Raw genomic sequence first — 17,081 nt, 5'->3', positions numbered from 1 at the left:
GGGGCGGATGGAGAGAGAGGTGGGGGTCAGGGAATGTTGCTGTGTACTTGCTTTTCGTTTGCTTGTTTTGTTTTTCTTTCTCAATGTATTCTCGGTCCTTTCTTCTTGTGATTTATTCATTGCCACTACTTGTAGGTGCATGTAAAAGATTATAGAGATGTCTCGTAGACTTGTTACTTGTAGTTAATCGTAGAGATGTCTTGCAGCTTGTAATTTGTAGCTTGTATTTTGTAGAAATTCACTGTGGATTTGAAGACGAGGTTCGTACTTCTGCTGCCACGAACTGTATATGTGAATCTTGAGCTTGTAATATGTTAATCTTGAGGTTTGGTTCTAGTTATCATGTCGTTGAAGATAGAAGTTAAAGATGGACAGAGGGAGTTGATCTTGATTTATTATCTTCAAAGAAAAGTTTAAGTTGAGCAGTGTCTGTATTACACAGGAACGTAATTTACTAGTTATGTCTCGCTGGACCCCTCTACTTATTTCCTCTCTTCACAACCTTTTGCTTCTATGGCTACCCCCTTTCTGACTTTCTAATCCCTACATTCTTGTCTAGGAGGGCTTGTGTCACGTGGGCTACATTGTCGTCGAAATGTTCTAGAAACCTGTGTGTGTGTGACAACATGTTCTAGAAACCTGTGTGTGTGTAAGTGTGTGTGTGTGTGTGTGTGTGTGTGTGTGTGTGTGTGTGTGTGTGTGTGTGTGTGTGTGTGTATGGTCACTAGGCGCTGTTTGTGGGCTATTGTGCTAGAGAGGTGCTAACGTCATTTCCTGTAGCTAACTCTCGCTGACACATTTCCCATTCCCACACCTTGGCTGGTGCTCCTATCTACTATCTATCTATCTATCTATGTGTCCATCATGCTAAGAGTTGTATTATTATTATAATATGGAGTCCTGACAGCTGTCTGACCACTGGGACCCCATCCCTCATCTGGCAGCCCGTCACTAACTGCGCCTGGAACATGTTCACTTCTCGTAGGGGATGTTGAGGTACTGCAGTAGTGCATGTGACACCCTATTGTTGTCCAGGCTGCCTACCCTGGAGGATCTTCTTGGCGGATTTTACTGCAGCCTCTGCCATGCCATTTGACTGTGGCTAGTGTGTGGAGCATATCATTGTTTCAACCCCCCCATGACTTCAAAAAACCTCCCATGTCGTTACTGGCTAAGCTAGTCCCCCTGTCTGTTGACAGCTGCTCTGGTGTTCCCCAACTTGTGAAGTACCTCCTGAGGCAGGTGGTGTTCTTGCTTGAGGTGACCTCAGTGGGGAAGAAGTCAACTTCCAGCCATCCCGTTAGGCAGTCTGCATAGACCAGGTAGGTAAGGCTATCCAACTGAAACATATTCGTGCCTACCTGTTGGAAGGGGTACTGTGGTGACTGTGTGATGATCAATGACTTTGGGGGTCAGGCTGGGACATGAACCTCAAAGACTTCACACTGGAACCTGTGGTAGTGGTACTGTAGGTTGCTATCCATGCTGGGCCAGTATATGGACTGCCTAGCCCGTCTAAGCATGGAATCAAGCCCTTGTTGGCCATCAAGTAAGTTGGCCACCAACCTATGACGTTACATTTCCGGGACCACCAAGCGGACGCAGTCTTGGTTGAAAGTGTAGGTGACCAGGCCTCTTGTCACACTGAGTCTACTTCGCATTGCATAGGAGGGACACAGACACTGGTCTCCTGCACCTTGTGAGGATGCCAGTCATCTGCCTGCACCATGGCAATCAACACCTGCTATACTGGATCCTCCACAGCTGCCTCGTGTACAACCACTTCGTCCAGTGTGATGCTGTCCTCTTGGTTCATTGCCGCAATGGTGGCTGCACATACTGCCATACATAACTCTTCTTGTTCCTAATCCTCCATGTCTGGGTATCTTCTCAAGGCTGGAAAATGGGACAGTGTATTGGCTGTACAGTTTCTCTTGCCTAGCAAGTATCTAACAGTGAACCAGAACTGTAACATCTTCTCCTTGAGTCTAAACAAGCACAGCTTAACTATGTCCATCAGGACCTGGTCTCCAGACAAGCCTGCTGGGGGGCAGTGATCTGTTACTAGGATCAGGCTCTGGCAGCAGAGCAGAAACAGCCTGGCCTTGTGAAGGCAACATATCACAGCCAAGGTCTCTCTCCCTCCACTGCCGAGTAGCAACCCTCTACAAAGCTTAGTTGCCTGCAGCTGCACAGAGCCAACTTCCATCCTTCTCTGCAGCAGAAATGTGTGTCTGTTGTAGAACAATAACAGTACTGCTGCAGAACAACGAACCCTATGCCTTCTCTGCTCTAGTCTTTAACAGTGGACACTGGCCTCGTCTTGTCACAGTATACCAACACATCCTTTGCACGCTGACAGATGGTGTTTTGGGTCTGACAAAACCTGAACTTCAGTTGTTCATCCCAATACACCTGCTTACCTGGCGGCTTCCTCAATAGCTCCCTGAATGACTCCATAACTGGTGCTGTAGCTGAGAAGGATGCTAAATGGTTGACCAGTCAGCACCACGACCTGCTGGTGAAAACCATTGGCTGGTCTGGCATGGAGAAGTGTTTGATTGCTGACAGGTGCTCCATTGTGGGCTCCTAGTGCTCCCACCCTAAGTGAGCCCATAAACTCAACTTCTGTCTTCAAAACTCAAACTTTCCATTTTCAGTGGAATGCTAGCCACTGCACATGTCTTGAGGAAATCATACACATGTCAAAATGTTCCCTCTACATTGCTGTCATGAAGTGTCATCCTTACACTTATTTTCATGGCACGTCCCAGATCTCATCATAAAATCTCCTCGTGTATGCATCGGAGGGTGAGCAGTGTCTCACGGGTGTCCTGCAGTACCAGAACCACCCAAAGGGAGCGATAAAAGTGGTTAAATGTCTGCTTTCCTCATCTAATTCGATCTGGTGGAACCCCCAGAAAGCAACAACCATGGTTTTGAAGGAATGTGTGAATACTTCCAATACCATGCCAAATGGGGCAGGCATATGGTGGGTCTCCCTTTGACATGCAGCATTGAGGCTTTGAACGTCTACTGTATGATGGGGCTGACTGTTTTCCTTGGTCACCACTACCATCCTGGCACACCACTCTGTTGCCTCAGCTCTTGGCACAGGCTGTATGACCTCTCTCTTCACATCTTCCTCCAGCTGCGCTCTCACTGGATCCTCCCAGTGCTTAAGCACTGACACTGGGGCGTGGCAGGCATGTGGGCATGTGCAGGGCATAAGGTGGATGTGGTGTAGTGGTCCCTTCATCATTGGCAGTGGGGACCATTCAGTGTTGAAGGAAATGGATGAAAAATGCCTGAGGAACCACTGTTTCAGCTTGGTGGTGTTTTCCTTCAAAGGAGCAAACGACACTGTAGTCAGCCTGGAAAGGATGGTGTGGTCCTCCTGTGGTTCGGGAAGTAGCCACTATGCCGACAGGCCACTCCTCCAAATGAGGCCACTCCTCCATTGTGGAGTGGGAATTTCATGGGTTTGAGGCCAAGGGCCTTGCATACACTAAGGTGTAAGGCCTTCATTGTTTGTACAAAGTAGATTTCTTGTTCAACTGACCTGCCCCAACCCCTACTCTGGTGTAGCAGATGGCTGCACCCAAACACTTGAGTCTTTGCGTGCAATGTCCCTCAGGCCCTGATACACCCTTAACCCACCCCGTGCCAGGAGCATACATGTACGTCCGCCCCTATATGAGCAGACAGTGCCAGAGATGTACACGTACAATGGCAATTTGATATATTTGCCAAAATTCAAACACTCAAATTAGGTGCCAAAAAATCGGCTGGGATATTCTCTCGCCTCTTTAGGTCTCATTCACCATGTATGAGTCATATATACCCAACAAGAGTGTCCTTGGCTCGAATAGCATAGTTACCAGTGAAGAAAATGCAGAGCTTCTGTCTTCTCACTCTCTGTGGTGGTGAAGTCTACGGGCGTTACTCTAAAGTTTTCAGCCACTTGCTCAGGGAGAATCGACCTCAAAATCGGCCAAAATGGCTTCTGTGAGTACTTTTATGGTTGTTCTTCATGTTTTCTCATCATTTCTAACCTATCTAGCGAAAAAAAAAAAAAGGTCGGAAATTGGCTGGCACCACAGCTCCATGAAGGTCCAAAGTCTGCTTGCATGCGGAGGGTTAATTGGTCACAGGTCACCCCCAGGCCCCGTAGCAATGTAGGCCCAGCCACACATAACATGACCCCTGTGTCTGCCATGGCCACTACAGTTTCACAATGTGCTCCAGCCTGGGTATGTCACTGTTACTTGCAGCCTTAGGTGGTCAGACATCAGGGCTGCTCTGACCATCACTGCCCCAGACTCCTGGGGGACTTGCACAGTTAGTTTGATCCTAGAACACCTCTTAAATGCCCTACCTTGGCACACTTGTGGCACACTGCCTTGCTGGTGGGACAGCGCGCATTTTCTTGGCAGTGCCTTTCCCCACAGTTACCACAGGGTGGTGGATGCAGAGACGGAAGGCCATCCCTTGGTGCTACCCGTGCCACTTCCACCTCCGATTCAGTGTTGTTGGTGGTGGAGGCCCCATAGCCTACTCATCGGCCTCAGGTGCCTCTGCTGCAGCTGCTCTGCCAAGTGCATAACACACCAATGCAGTAACCCTCATTGCTGCCCCAAACACCATGCACTTATTCCTTTTATCCCCTACACATTTATATCTCAACACTTTGGAATACTTTTCCCTCGAACACCAGATTACTGAGATCCACCATTAATTTCCTCAATAGTATATAATCAGACAAAACACCATCACACCCACAGCACTTGAACATACACTTCATTGCCTTGAGAGCACAGCACTGGGCATATGTATTAACAGGCTTCTCATCACCCTGCTAAAGATAAAGATTTCACTCCACCTAACTGTTTGATTCAGTGCTTGCGCATTACACTACTGATGGCGTCCATGGCTTCCTTAGAGGTTAGTTGCTCCCAATGCCTATTGCGGTACCATGCATCGATCATCCGCTGAAGAGGAGGAATGCATTTCAGGCAAATGTGCAGCGTAGCTCTCACATCTGGCCACTCATTCAGGAGAACCTACGACTCCATCAATCACATCCAGGTCCAAAACACAGCTGCTGACATCTCTAGCTCGCATTTTTCCGGAGCAGCTGCTGCTGACGCTCTTGAACTGACCCCCACTGCAAGAGCACATCCACAAATCACCAGTCTGGCTACATGGTCCAATAAGCCTTGCACTACTTGCTGCTAAGGAGTACATTGTAGCATCACACTCTGGGCGCCTGGCAACGGGCCACTGCCATGCTTCCCCTGAGACACAGAGGTGCCCAAACAAGGTCTTGGAGGCGGTGCCACGGTGGGTGTCAATGTCCAGTCACTTCTCTCAACTAAGCAGGCCTCTCAGTCCTACTCACTGTACCATGTGAGAGGTAGGAATGAGATGAGAGCTTCATCTTTGAAGTTTTCTGGGCAAACATCATGCTCTACAGTGAGGTGGGCAGTAACTGACTCTGCCGGGTATGTTAAAGGACACCCGCACTGGTAGTGCCCCAGGATAACATATCTTTCACTACTTTATACATCCTATAGTACTATAGTCTTTGACCCATTCAGTTCTTTGTAAAACTGTAAAATTCTTAAACTCTCTTCACCATCATATCTCTGCATTTAACGACTTACTGTTTTGGTCTTTCAGTGACAATTTGTTGTTTTCCTAATGCCATTTTACTTCAGACCTGTTTCAGACTTTTTCCTCTTTTGATGGTTTCTTGGATCTGATCAGTGTTCCTCTTCCTTTTTCTTCTTTATGTATCTTGTTGATAAGCTTATTTAATTCTGTTCTTTCTATTTCATCTTTCTTTGCTTTTACTTCCATCTTTCTTTTTATGAGTTCAAGGGTCATTTTTGAGTACCTGCTGGCTTTGGTTGTATTAGCTTTCTCTACTGCCTCCACTGATTCTCTTAGCACTTTGATTAGTCTGACATTCAACTCATCAATACCACACTCAGCATAACATAGAGCTTGAAATCTGTTCGTTATTTCTAAGTTAAAGGCTGCTTTTATTTCATATACTTTTATTGGACATATCTTTTTATTTTAATCAGCTTCTTTCTTTCACTTCTGAAATTGAATCTGGCTGTGCAACCCACCATTCTATGGTAACATCTTATATTTACTTTGATGATAACTGTGACATTTATGATCGTGTTATTCGTATTTGCTGTAATGAAGTCGATTTCACTCTTTTTACTCCATTTGGACTTCTCCAAATCCATTTTCTTGCCATTCTTTTGTGAAAGAATGTGTCCATTATTCTCATGTTATACATTTCTGCAAAATTTATCACAATTTCACCCTCGTCATTCCCATCTCCCACTCCGAATTTTCCCATGCATGTTTCTTCATTTTTCATTTTGCTAACTTTTGCATTGAAGTCTCCCATGAGTACAGTATATACGATCAACTATTATGGAAAGTTCTACAGTTAATTCACAATTGTTTACTCATGATCCATAACAAAAGTAAAAAAGAATGAATATGTATTCCACTTCATGTAGTAGCACCATATATATTAATGAGACACATGGGTTTGAATGTCTTAGACAAGCCGGTCAGAACTTGGAGGAATATCTGTTATCTATTAATGCCACAACTCTGAGATTATTTTCGAAATGTTCATCTGTGACTGGACTTGACAAATTTCATCCAGAAGAGAAGTTGTTGACATAAATACATGCAGCCAAACAATGTTATCTTCTTTCCTGAAAAGGCAGTAAGGTTTGTGTTTTTATTAAATGAGAATTGAATAAATTCCCTGACTGGACTGTCTTGGAACTTCATTTTAAGATCTCCTTATGAGGTTCTAATTTAACAAAGTAAGCACCGATTCACTGTCAAATCTAGTGTACTTTTGATAACCCCAAGTACCAAATTTAGTACATCCAGTACCAAAATCGTTCCTCTGCTCACATTTCATTTGAGCTGCAGCGAAAATCCATATAATTATCACATCACTCGGTGCGCCACAAGTAGGAGGCACCCTGGCTCCTAGTGACCCATGGGTTGTAGGTACCCCATGTCTGGTTTAGGGAGTCATTGTTAGTATTTTTGTTTGTTATGTCTGTTTGTCTTGATCATGTGTTTCACGTCACCTGACAGGTACGAGTGCTGTGTGTGGCAAAAGAACATTCAAAACAAATCTGCCCAGGTGCTTTAGATGGGAGATGTCACTGTCCATATACCATATAGTCGTTCTATTTTATGAAGGCAGTTTGGGTGGGGCAGCCTAAGACCTCACACCACTGGCTCTGTTGCCACATCACCGCCGCCACACACGTTTAATTACGCCTGCTCACCTCTTTCTCTCCCTCTCTCTCTCCTATTTTAAGTTAGTAACTACTTATAAATGAATATTAAATACTCTGTATTTATGAAATTAAAAAAAAACTATAGTATAGTATAAATCCGGTTAGACTAGTCAGAGTTGCTTTTGCGATGTTGTCAAGTGCAGTGACACGGGAGATAGCCTTGTGTGTGCGGCTCATACTCGGTCAGTCTCCTGCCATGGAAGCTTGCCCATCAAAATTCAAAACAAGAGAAAGAAATAAAGAAAATAAAAACAGAAGTAGTTAATATAAATATAAATATGAGAGACAGTGTGAGAGAGAGAGAGAGAGAGAGGGGGGGGAAGCACGTGTGTGGTGGCGATGTGGCAACAAAGCTAGCGGTGTGAGGTCTTAGGAGACCCTACCCAAACCGCCTTCATAAAATAGAACGACTATAGTATGGCGATAGTCAGGGAATCATATCTTTCCAGTTTTGTCTGATCAATTTTTTAAACAAGAGAAACATTTCTGAAATCTTCATTAAACTAATGGTTGTCTCACAGGGTTCGATTTTTTCAGTCATGTGCTTATCAAAGCTTAGGAAGGTTGTTGTTTCCCATGCAACGCCACACTCACATTCATTGAGATGGATTCTTGTTTACATTGAAGATTTCGTTGATTGCTTCCTTAGCCATTGTTTTTTGCATATTACACTTCCATGCCCTCTTGAATAATATCCATATGTGTTTACAGTAACGACATGCATGTTTTACAGTAACGCGATACTGTAGTTTGGCTCGGCAACATACAAGAGGATATTGAAGTGTAAAATGCAAATGAATCACAAAAAGTGATGTTATAAAGTTTGATGCCAGCAGGGACTCGGCCCATCAAGTAATATGCTCGTACAGTACCATCGCGAAGATCATTCACTGAAAATTGCCAGCCAGCACTGTGTCCTCCTTTCATATTTTTTCTCATTCCCCTGAACATCAGAGTACCTTTCCCCCTCATTCTACCTTTCTCCCTCATTTTCTTTTGTTGCTTGCTTATTTTCACTTTAAATTTCTCATGTAACATGTTCCATCACCAGAGCAGGTAGAGAAATGTCGGCAAACTTTTGCTGGGTGCAATACCGGTACCTTTTTTAATAGTGAAACACCCTTCCTTATTTGCCAACATACAGTGCTTGACAACGAGAAATAATTTATACTGCTCGACTTAAAGGACCTTGACCCCTTCATTATTGTAACTAAAATGCAGCAGGACTTCGAAGCAGACAGCAACAATCCACCAGAAGGAGCCCATGGAAGAGTGTACACGGCACGAATGAGCTCCGGGTGGAAACGGCCTAAGTCCACCTGGGCTGTGCACCCCTATGACATGGAACTCGCCCGCCGCCACCATAGCAGGAATACAAGAAGACCTGCTGGCCGAGCTGTCCATCAATCAGACTGAGGTGGAACTGTTTCTCCAGTTCCAAACAGCACCCCCAAGATGGCCGGTAGCCGCTCATCCTCCTACAGGAGACGGCCTGAAGCCGCTCCGGAGGCTAATCCGGAGATGGCCAGTAGCTGCTCCCGCCTTCATCAGGAGACGGCCGTAAGCCACTCTGAAGGTGCCCCTGGAGAGACAGCCTGTAGCCACTCACCTTCCTACAAGAGACGGCCTGAAGCCAGTCTGGAGGCTAATCAGGAGACGGCCAGTAGCCGCTCCCGCCTTCGTCAGGAGACGGCCGGAAGCTGCTCTGGTGCCCCTGGAGAGACGGCCGGAAGCTGCTCTGAAGGTGCCCCTGGAGAGACGGCCTGTAGCCACTCACCTTCCTACAGAAGATTGCCTGAAGCCGCTCCAGAGGCTACTCAGGAGATGGCCGGCAGCCGCTCCCACCTTCGTAAGGAGACGGATGGAAGCTGCTCTGATGGTGCCCCTGGAGAGACGGCCTGTAACCACTCACCCTCCTACAGGAGACGGCCTGAAACCGCTCCAGAGGTCAATCAGGAGACGGCCGATAACCGCTCCCGCCTTCCGGCAGCTGCTCTGATGGTGCCCCCAGAGAGTCGGCCTGTAGCCACTCTATCCCCCTGCAGGAGATGGCCGTTAGCCACTCCAAAGGTGCCCCAAGACAGCCCGGCCAGTAGCCGGGCCCTACAGCCAGAGACAGCCTGAAGCTGCTCCTTCGCCAGGTGCTGAGCCCGGTCCACCCACCCACAACCTGGAGGGAGCCCCCAGTCTGGAGAAGTATTGGAGAGGCCCTGTGACCACCACCGGGCTCTTCTCCCTACAGTCGGTGGAGATGCCCCTGACAGACCCTGACGCTGGCCGATGCTGCAGCTCACTCCTGACGGCATCCCCGACCTTCGGGGACAGCAGCTCCCGCGACCTCCCAACCGCCCCTCAGACTCCTGGGCAGGACCTTCCTGCACCCAGACGCCAAAGATCCTCATCCTCTGTCAGGCGCCTGACTCAAAAGTTCAGGCGACTGTTCAGTCCCAGCCCAGAAGGCCAGACTCCCACCCCGAGCCCAGAAGCCTCGGGCCCCTACGCCCTCAGCGGCCCTGGACGAGAAAGGACGCCCCTACGTGCTGTCCCCTGCCCCCGGGACCTAGCAGCCCCTGGCGGATCCCAGCCCCATCAGTAGGGAGGCTGAGACTCCGCCGCCGCATCTGCGCCTGACTGTGACATGTCCGACCTGACAGTGAGTGAAAGCGAACACACGCAGCATAAAGACAGTGTAGGAGTGACAGAATAAAGTGAGCCAGTGGTTAGAGCGTAAAAGAAAGTGGTGGAGAAATATAGTGCAATAGTGGGACAGTGAAGGACGGGTCTACCATAGTGAACAGTGCCGCCGTATCACGTGAAGATCATACATAGGCCCCTGTGTGGAAATTCCAGTACCGCCAGCTCCACCCGGGTACATAGTGAAGTAGTGTAATAGAGAACTACGGGCCGAGGTACAGTGAACACTCTATCCAACAGTGACGGCACATCTCGGTAAGACCACGCTTAGGCACAGTGTAAAATATTAACGCTACCCAGGGAAATCAGACAACCACCACCACCGGCCTAGGAAATCTAAACTCCCCCACCAACATAAGTGTCTAGCTCAAGTGTTGTTTCCCCTAACCAATCTGGTCCTGTACAGTATCCTGCGTGATACTAGTATTCCACATCTGCAGCCCAAGGATTATAATTGTCCAGTTTATTTGTATCTGTGACATCTGCTCGTTCCTGTGTAAGATTTAGTAATATACATGTAAGGTGTTGCCTTGAGTTTTTGTGTCCTGCCTCTCTCTTATTTATCAAAGCTCCGGTCGAGAAAAAGAACCCAGCTATTCACTAGGTGCTCTAGGGACGGGAGGCCGACCCTAAAACACCTGGCATTACAGTAACGTTATTTTACATTCTGCTCAGGTTGCAACACAGAATAATTTGTCACTCATCTTATGCACCGGCAGCAGTAAAAAGATTAACTATGGCTGAATCTAATCTCTCCAGTTGTATCAGTCTGAATCACTTTGTCTGGAGAAGGTAAAACAAAAACTGTCATCATAGTGGAGAGGTTAGAAAAAAAGAAATTGCGTGTGATGTAGAAGGGACACACACACACACACACACATTGGAAGTGGCAAAAGTTTGTGATGTTGGAAGAGCACGCGTGTGTGTCTGGGCAGTGGAGATTATGGTGTTTACATCGGGAGGGAGGGAGGAAGGAAAGGGGGACAGGGAGATGGAGAGGGTGAGGAGAATGCTGGCGGTGAGAGGGGAGGAAAGCGGGGGGTGGTAAAGAGAAGAAAGAAAGAAAGACGAGAGCAGAGAGAGAGAGAGAGAGAGAAGAGAGGGGAGTAGGGTAGAAAAGAGGAGGGGAAGGGAGAGAATATAATCACGCAATGGGAGAGAGAGAATATTAGGGGAGGGGGAAAAAGGAGGAGGTTTTTTTGTGTGTGTGTGTGTGTGTGTGTGTGAAGGTTGAATTTAGAGGGAGAAAAGAAGAAACGGGAGAGGGTGGAGGTTAGATGGGCTGGTGGGAGAAGGAGAGGGAATACGAAAGTTGAGGGGAAGGGAAGAGGGGAATGACCTAAGCAAACATTCCCCACCACACCTTCCGTCATAATAGTTGCAAGGAAGACGAACTACACCGTTTCGCCTGAGCTGTATAACAAGTGACGTGAGTTGTGTGGTATACCTTGCTGCTACACAGACAGTATTAACTCCTTAAGCACGTAACATTTTTCTCAAGTTAAATATGATGGTATAGATGTGGCAAAAATAGCTTTGTATATATAAAAAAAAAAAAAAAAAAAAAGTTCCCGTATATTGAGTAGAATGATGGTAACCCTTCTAGTACTTTTTTTTTTACCCTTTTAACCCGAGGACGTGTCTTTCCTTTTGATTAAGTTTTCACTAAATGATTTTTCCAACGGTGTTCTTCAGCTGAGGTAGGAAAGGAATAACAAAGGCGATGACCCGATGATGTCAGCACCCTGCATCTTGAAAAATCACTCCTAAGTTAATCAGTCGACTGGGTATACCAAGAACAGCTTAAATTCATTTCAGTTAACCGGTTAAGCTGAATACAACCGTCTGATGGTTATGAGTTAAAAAATAAATAAATAAATCACTGTTAAATGCATTCAAACACTACACTTTCTCTTATGATAATTCGTAAAGCACAGTTTGAAATGACCGTGTGAGAGGTGAGGGAAAACAACAGTCAGTCGTATAGTACAGTTTATTGCTAGACATAATAAGGCCCAATAGAATACTCCTGTTTAGCCAGTAGTACAATGTCAAAATATCTGAAGTTATTAGGGTCATTATTTCGTTTAGTTGCTCAGACTTACTCATGGACGTTCCACAGATTAAACCTACCAAGACCTGACCTAAACGTGAAAGCCATATACTTTGGTCCTACCCTTAGCATCCTTTGGCCCTGACGTTGTCCTAACTTGGCTTAAACCTTGGCATCCTTTCGCCCTACCCCCGGAAAGGATGTAAAATAAAGTATGTGGCTTATATGGTTAGGTTAGGTCCTGTTAGGCATGATGAGTGAAGTTTGCAATAAATAAAGCTGCGCAATTAAACGTCTTAACGACCGTGATCAGCATGCAAAGTAAGGCACATCAATTTTCCTTTTCTAAGTACGATCTGGGAAACAGTAATTTCGTTGCAGGGGAGAAACACCTTCCTGGAATCGGGTTTGTTCATAAGTGTAAATTCCTAAGAGTTCATACGTGTAACCCTATGGCCCGCATTCTTGTCGGCTTGTGACTTTCTAACACCTCTTCCATACCAGTTTATCTCGGCAGACAAACTGCTCCGCTGCCAGGAACGTACATGGGTATTTATTGAAACTGAGTCCAGACCACTTTATTCAGGTGAGAGAAATTCAAGCATTTCAATGGTTTATTGAGACATCCAACCCCCAACCACCAAGACTTCCCTCAGCTGAAAAAATCATCTTGTGATGCATCTATAGAAGACGAAAGGGTTAATATTCTGTAGTACTTTATGTACGCAAACTGTGATACTATTATAAAGATTTAATATTACGGCATAATGTCCAAAACATATCACTAATAAAGAGGTGCTATAGAGCCTGCGAAGCTCAAGACAACACGGGGCCATAGGTAAAATGACGACATCGACTTACAACATTCTGGACTGGTATCTCCGTACAGTGGCACATGTTTTATACGTGTACACCATGACCACTGATCAGTACGTGTTTCACAGTGGGAGGGATATATATAGTCGTACAAAAATGCCTTCACCCTCCACGCAGTTAAATACATGTACATAAGTATTTACAGAATGTGGGTAATATTTGGTCACATCGAAGATAAGTTCATAGTCAGTGTAAGACACTCTCGTGTTGCCGAAGAAACAGCAGACAACATACTGGGATGCATTACAGCACATTCAGCGTCCGTAAAGAGGAAACAAATTAATCAAGTCATTACCACATCACATAGTTCCCCAAGAGCACCGTGCATGCGGCCATCCATCCAGTTAGCACAGATGATATGCTACATAACTCTGACACCACAGTACTGACAGTGACACACACTTGCGGATAACAATATCGATCAACTTTTTATTTGAACAATTATGAAACTTACATGATACTCTGAAAAGTTGTTGAGCTTCAAAGAAACTTAATGCTCACTTTTTCCACATTTTTCTTCAGGAAGTGAATGATTATTCATGTCCGCAACTGCATATAGCCACCGGTCTGTCTGGGTTAGCAGACATCATCTTTCTGTCTGGCTTACTGTGCAAGGTTCAACCGTGAGCCATATTTCTTAGCTCTTCGGTCAGACATTATTTTTTCCAGCACCCGTACTGCCACACATCCATCACGCCTCCTGTCATATATATACCAAGCTATATGTGATGGAGAACAGTGAATCCAGTCATCAGTTTAACCTCCAGCAAACACTAACGTCTATGTTGCTGGAGTTCACAAGCAAAAGTTCACTGACAATCCCCCGCCAGCATTATATTTTGCCTCATATTTCCCATTACCCCCTGACATCAGAGTATGGTTCCTTCTCACTACTCTTTTCCTGTTTGCTTCATTTTACTATCACAAAAAAAAAAAAAAAAAAAAAAAAAAGTAATACAGTATGTTTGCATGCCACATATGGTGGGAAAGTGTTGGCAAACTATTGATCGTGAAAGCACTTGATATAAATTATGTATTACCATTGTTTACATCATTTATTTCAGCTTGTCCTTTCCATTCAGCAGCGAAATCACTAGGATGTTAAACTGCCACATCCATACAGTTCACTACAGGAGGATGGTATTTCATTCTGACTCACTGCCACCAGCTACACAAATCTTGGTGAGCGATTGGGCGAGGGACGCCTAGGGGTATCCTGGTCGGGGAAGGAAGGCGCTGGTGTGTGGGGAGAAGAGCAGGGAGAGGAGCCGGGGCTTGGTGAGGGAGAGTGAAGTGGCGTGGGGAGAGAAGAAATCTCTGGATGAAGAAGCCTGGGTGAGGTGGCGCTTGGAGACTCCCTGCTGCTTCCTCTGGTGATGTAGTGCGTTGTCACCTTTCCAGCCCCTCCTGTCCTCCCTCCTTCCCCTTCCTTCTGACTGCTGCTTCTTGATACCATAACTTTGGTTTCTGCTTCTCCTGCTCCTATAGCCTGAACTCCTCCCCCTGCTGCTTCCCCACCCATACCGACTGCTGCAGGGACCTGGATTCGAACCCTGTTCTCGTCAAAGGAGGACTTTGGTGTGACGACTGTGGTTATGGTGCGCTTGGTGTCGTACTGGGAGATGGTGGAGCGAGTTACGAGCAAGGAAGGGGCGAGGGTTACCGTGCCTGCTCCTGGCGGTACTCCTGCCCCCACCACTCGTCCATCCCGCTCAGAGGCCAGATACGGGGACACATACCCTGACTCGCACCCGCTGCTTCCGCTACAACCTGGCAATAACAAAGTACCAGCCATCCAGTTAGGTTATACCGACACCAATGCATACAGCAGGTTGAAATGCAGCACACAGTATTACATGAGAGGACTGATGATGGGAAGGCAAATCACCGAACCCCTTCAGTAAAACAACTTCTTCATCTTTTGCAACTAACAGATGACTTGATTTGCTTTAGAAAGGCCCCTGGTTTTAAAGTTGATATGGTCTTTATCTGTACCCTCCAATTCAGACTCTATTATTAAATTTGTAAAAGCCTCTGCAGACATGAATAATATGAGTAATACGTCACTGGACTGAGGGGGTCAGTGAGAATGAATGTTGATCATAAGAAACGACACACACACACACACACACACACACACACACACACACACACACACACAGTCACTCTTTTAAAGTTGATTAAAGTACCTGAACCTGTAAAGCAAATCTGAGAATGAACACTGAGAGGAGCAATGAGTCTAGTGCATGCTTTGTCAGGAACAGAAATTTGCCTACCCTTCGACTACATACATTTCACACTTCGGCTTGTCCTATCCTGTCCTCCATGACCCATGAATCATTTACTGTATGGTCAGAGAACCATACCAAGCCTCTCTCCCCACAGCAATATTAGTCAGCAGAAGAAAAAAAAGGTGATGGGGTGAAAAAATAAGACGAACTTTTGTCCCCAACTTTACTAATATCACTCAAACACCCTGCACTTCTAACCATTCCACTTCGACATGTTCCACGTACACACAACAAATGAAATGCCATAAAATGTTCACGTCAGGTATTTTACTGGAGCAGTCTGTTTTGTTCATGTACACTCATATTGCAACTTGTGATGTCAAGGATAAAATCTTAGTAATAAAAATGGTTTTGCTAGTCTTGGATAATAAACACATTGTGGATGATGCTGAGAGAATTAATGTTGAAACAAACACAAAAATCCAAAAAAAGTCTAAAGTATCATGAAGCCTCTACTTAACCCGTTCAGTCAAATGAAGTCACATTTATTCTTGCTGTCTCCTGACGAATATGATCAGACTTGAATAGACTTCTCGAAATGGATGGGTTAATTACAGCCTTCATCAACCCCGTCACAACTAAGGGGCTCTCCTAAGCACAATAAGATGGACTGGTAGTAGCAAGAATAAATTGTAAAATACGTCTGGCTGGTGAAGGAGTTAATGTGTCTCACAAACTGTCATAGTCCCTACTGGTTTATTTTTTTACTCATGTGGAATTTATAGATCAAGTTTATGGGAAGGTTGAGAAGGTAACTACAGCATACTAACTACGATTACATTATACAGTTAAGTCATGCCGTTACATTTACTTTTTATCATCATCCAGTGAATAGTTAGCTGTGGACAGGCCAAACCAAGGCATGCAGAAAATAATGGATGCTGCAGCAAGTAAAAGGGCAGTGCAACACTATGTACAGTACACTTGTGATCCACAGCCCCTGTTTGCCCTCTGATCCTATTACTGTGATGGAGGGAAATGGGAGAAATGGAGTTCCCCCGAGCTAAGCCCTGTATTGGACTATATAGCCCCGCTAGGGTTACAGGAGGGAGCTACCCCTCCCGGCACGGCAGCCTGGGCGAGGCTCGAACTTGCAATCCCCCGATCACAAGTCCAGCGCGCTACCACTGTGCTACCGCGCCCCCCCCTGTGATGGAGGGAAGTCATCGCCATTGTCTCACACCAAACAAAGACCACGTCTAACGAGGGCCCAAGTCAGGTGGAAACAGTTATATCATCCCAATAAACAATGTTCACATTATGTTGCCATAATCCTAACGAAGATCTCTTATCACTCTTACGGCAACAGGTCGGATTTTAACTAGACTGCATCAGGAACAGCGTGATGTCCTTAGCCGCGGTGCTTAAGTCTTTGAGCTTACAGTTTAGGTTTTTCACCCGCTATACTGGGATACAAAGTCGCTATTTCATCCAGTTTACCGAAGTTACCTTTCCTAGGTGTTATCCTATGTACTCATTTTACCCACCAACCCACAAAAGGTTGATGGATACCCGAGATGAATAACTCCAGTTCCCTGCACCAAGATTCGAACCTTGGTGCTAAGGGGTTGGCAGCCTTTTGGTCAGCAACGCTAGCCACTCGGCTACTGCGGAGGTAATTTAATCAGGAAATGCTTCAAACCAGCACTAGTAGACGTTCGTTGTGTGTGAAACCCTGACTAAGCCAGGTAGCCAAAAAAAAAAAAAAAAAAAAAAAAAAATCATACACGACTACGTCCTTCTTGGCCTGGGAGACTTTGCAGCACTTCTATGGTGATTTATTTTGAATATCACAGCTGGATATTTTCTTTT

The 17,081-nt window shown here is 45.7% G+C and overlaps 1 protein-coding gene across 1 annotated transcript in view; it reads right to left on the bottom strand.

The window, feature by feature from the left end:
* Positions 1 to 12,033: 12,033 nt before the first annotated feature.
* LOC145413654 (uncharacterized) overlaps positions 12,034 to 17,081 on the bottom strand; it is a 332,513-nt gene continuing 327,465 nt past the window's right edge. Inside the window, exon 13 of the mRNA XM_080283312.1 lies at positions 12,034 to 14,748. Within this exon, the coding sequence (XP_080139438.1) occupies positions 14,147 to 14,748 (602 nt within the window). The 3' untranslated portion in view covers positions 12,034 to 14,146. The remainder of the gene's footprint in view (positions 14,749 to 17,081) is intronic.

The sequence above is a fragment of the Coenobita brevimanus genome, chromosome 97, assembly GCF_032717465.1.
Source record: "Coenobita brevimanus isolate Jiangsu-jjx chromosome 97, ASM3271746v2, whole genome shotgun sequence".
Taxonomy (NCBI): domain Eukaryota; kingdom Metazoa; phylum Arthropoda; class Malacostraca; order Decapoda; family Coenobitidae; genus Coenobita; species Coenobita brevimanus.
The sequence above is the reverse complement of the archived record's forward strand: the minus strand, read 5'-3'. Positions and strand labels throughout refer to the sequence as shown.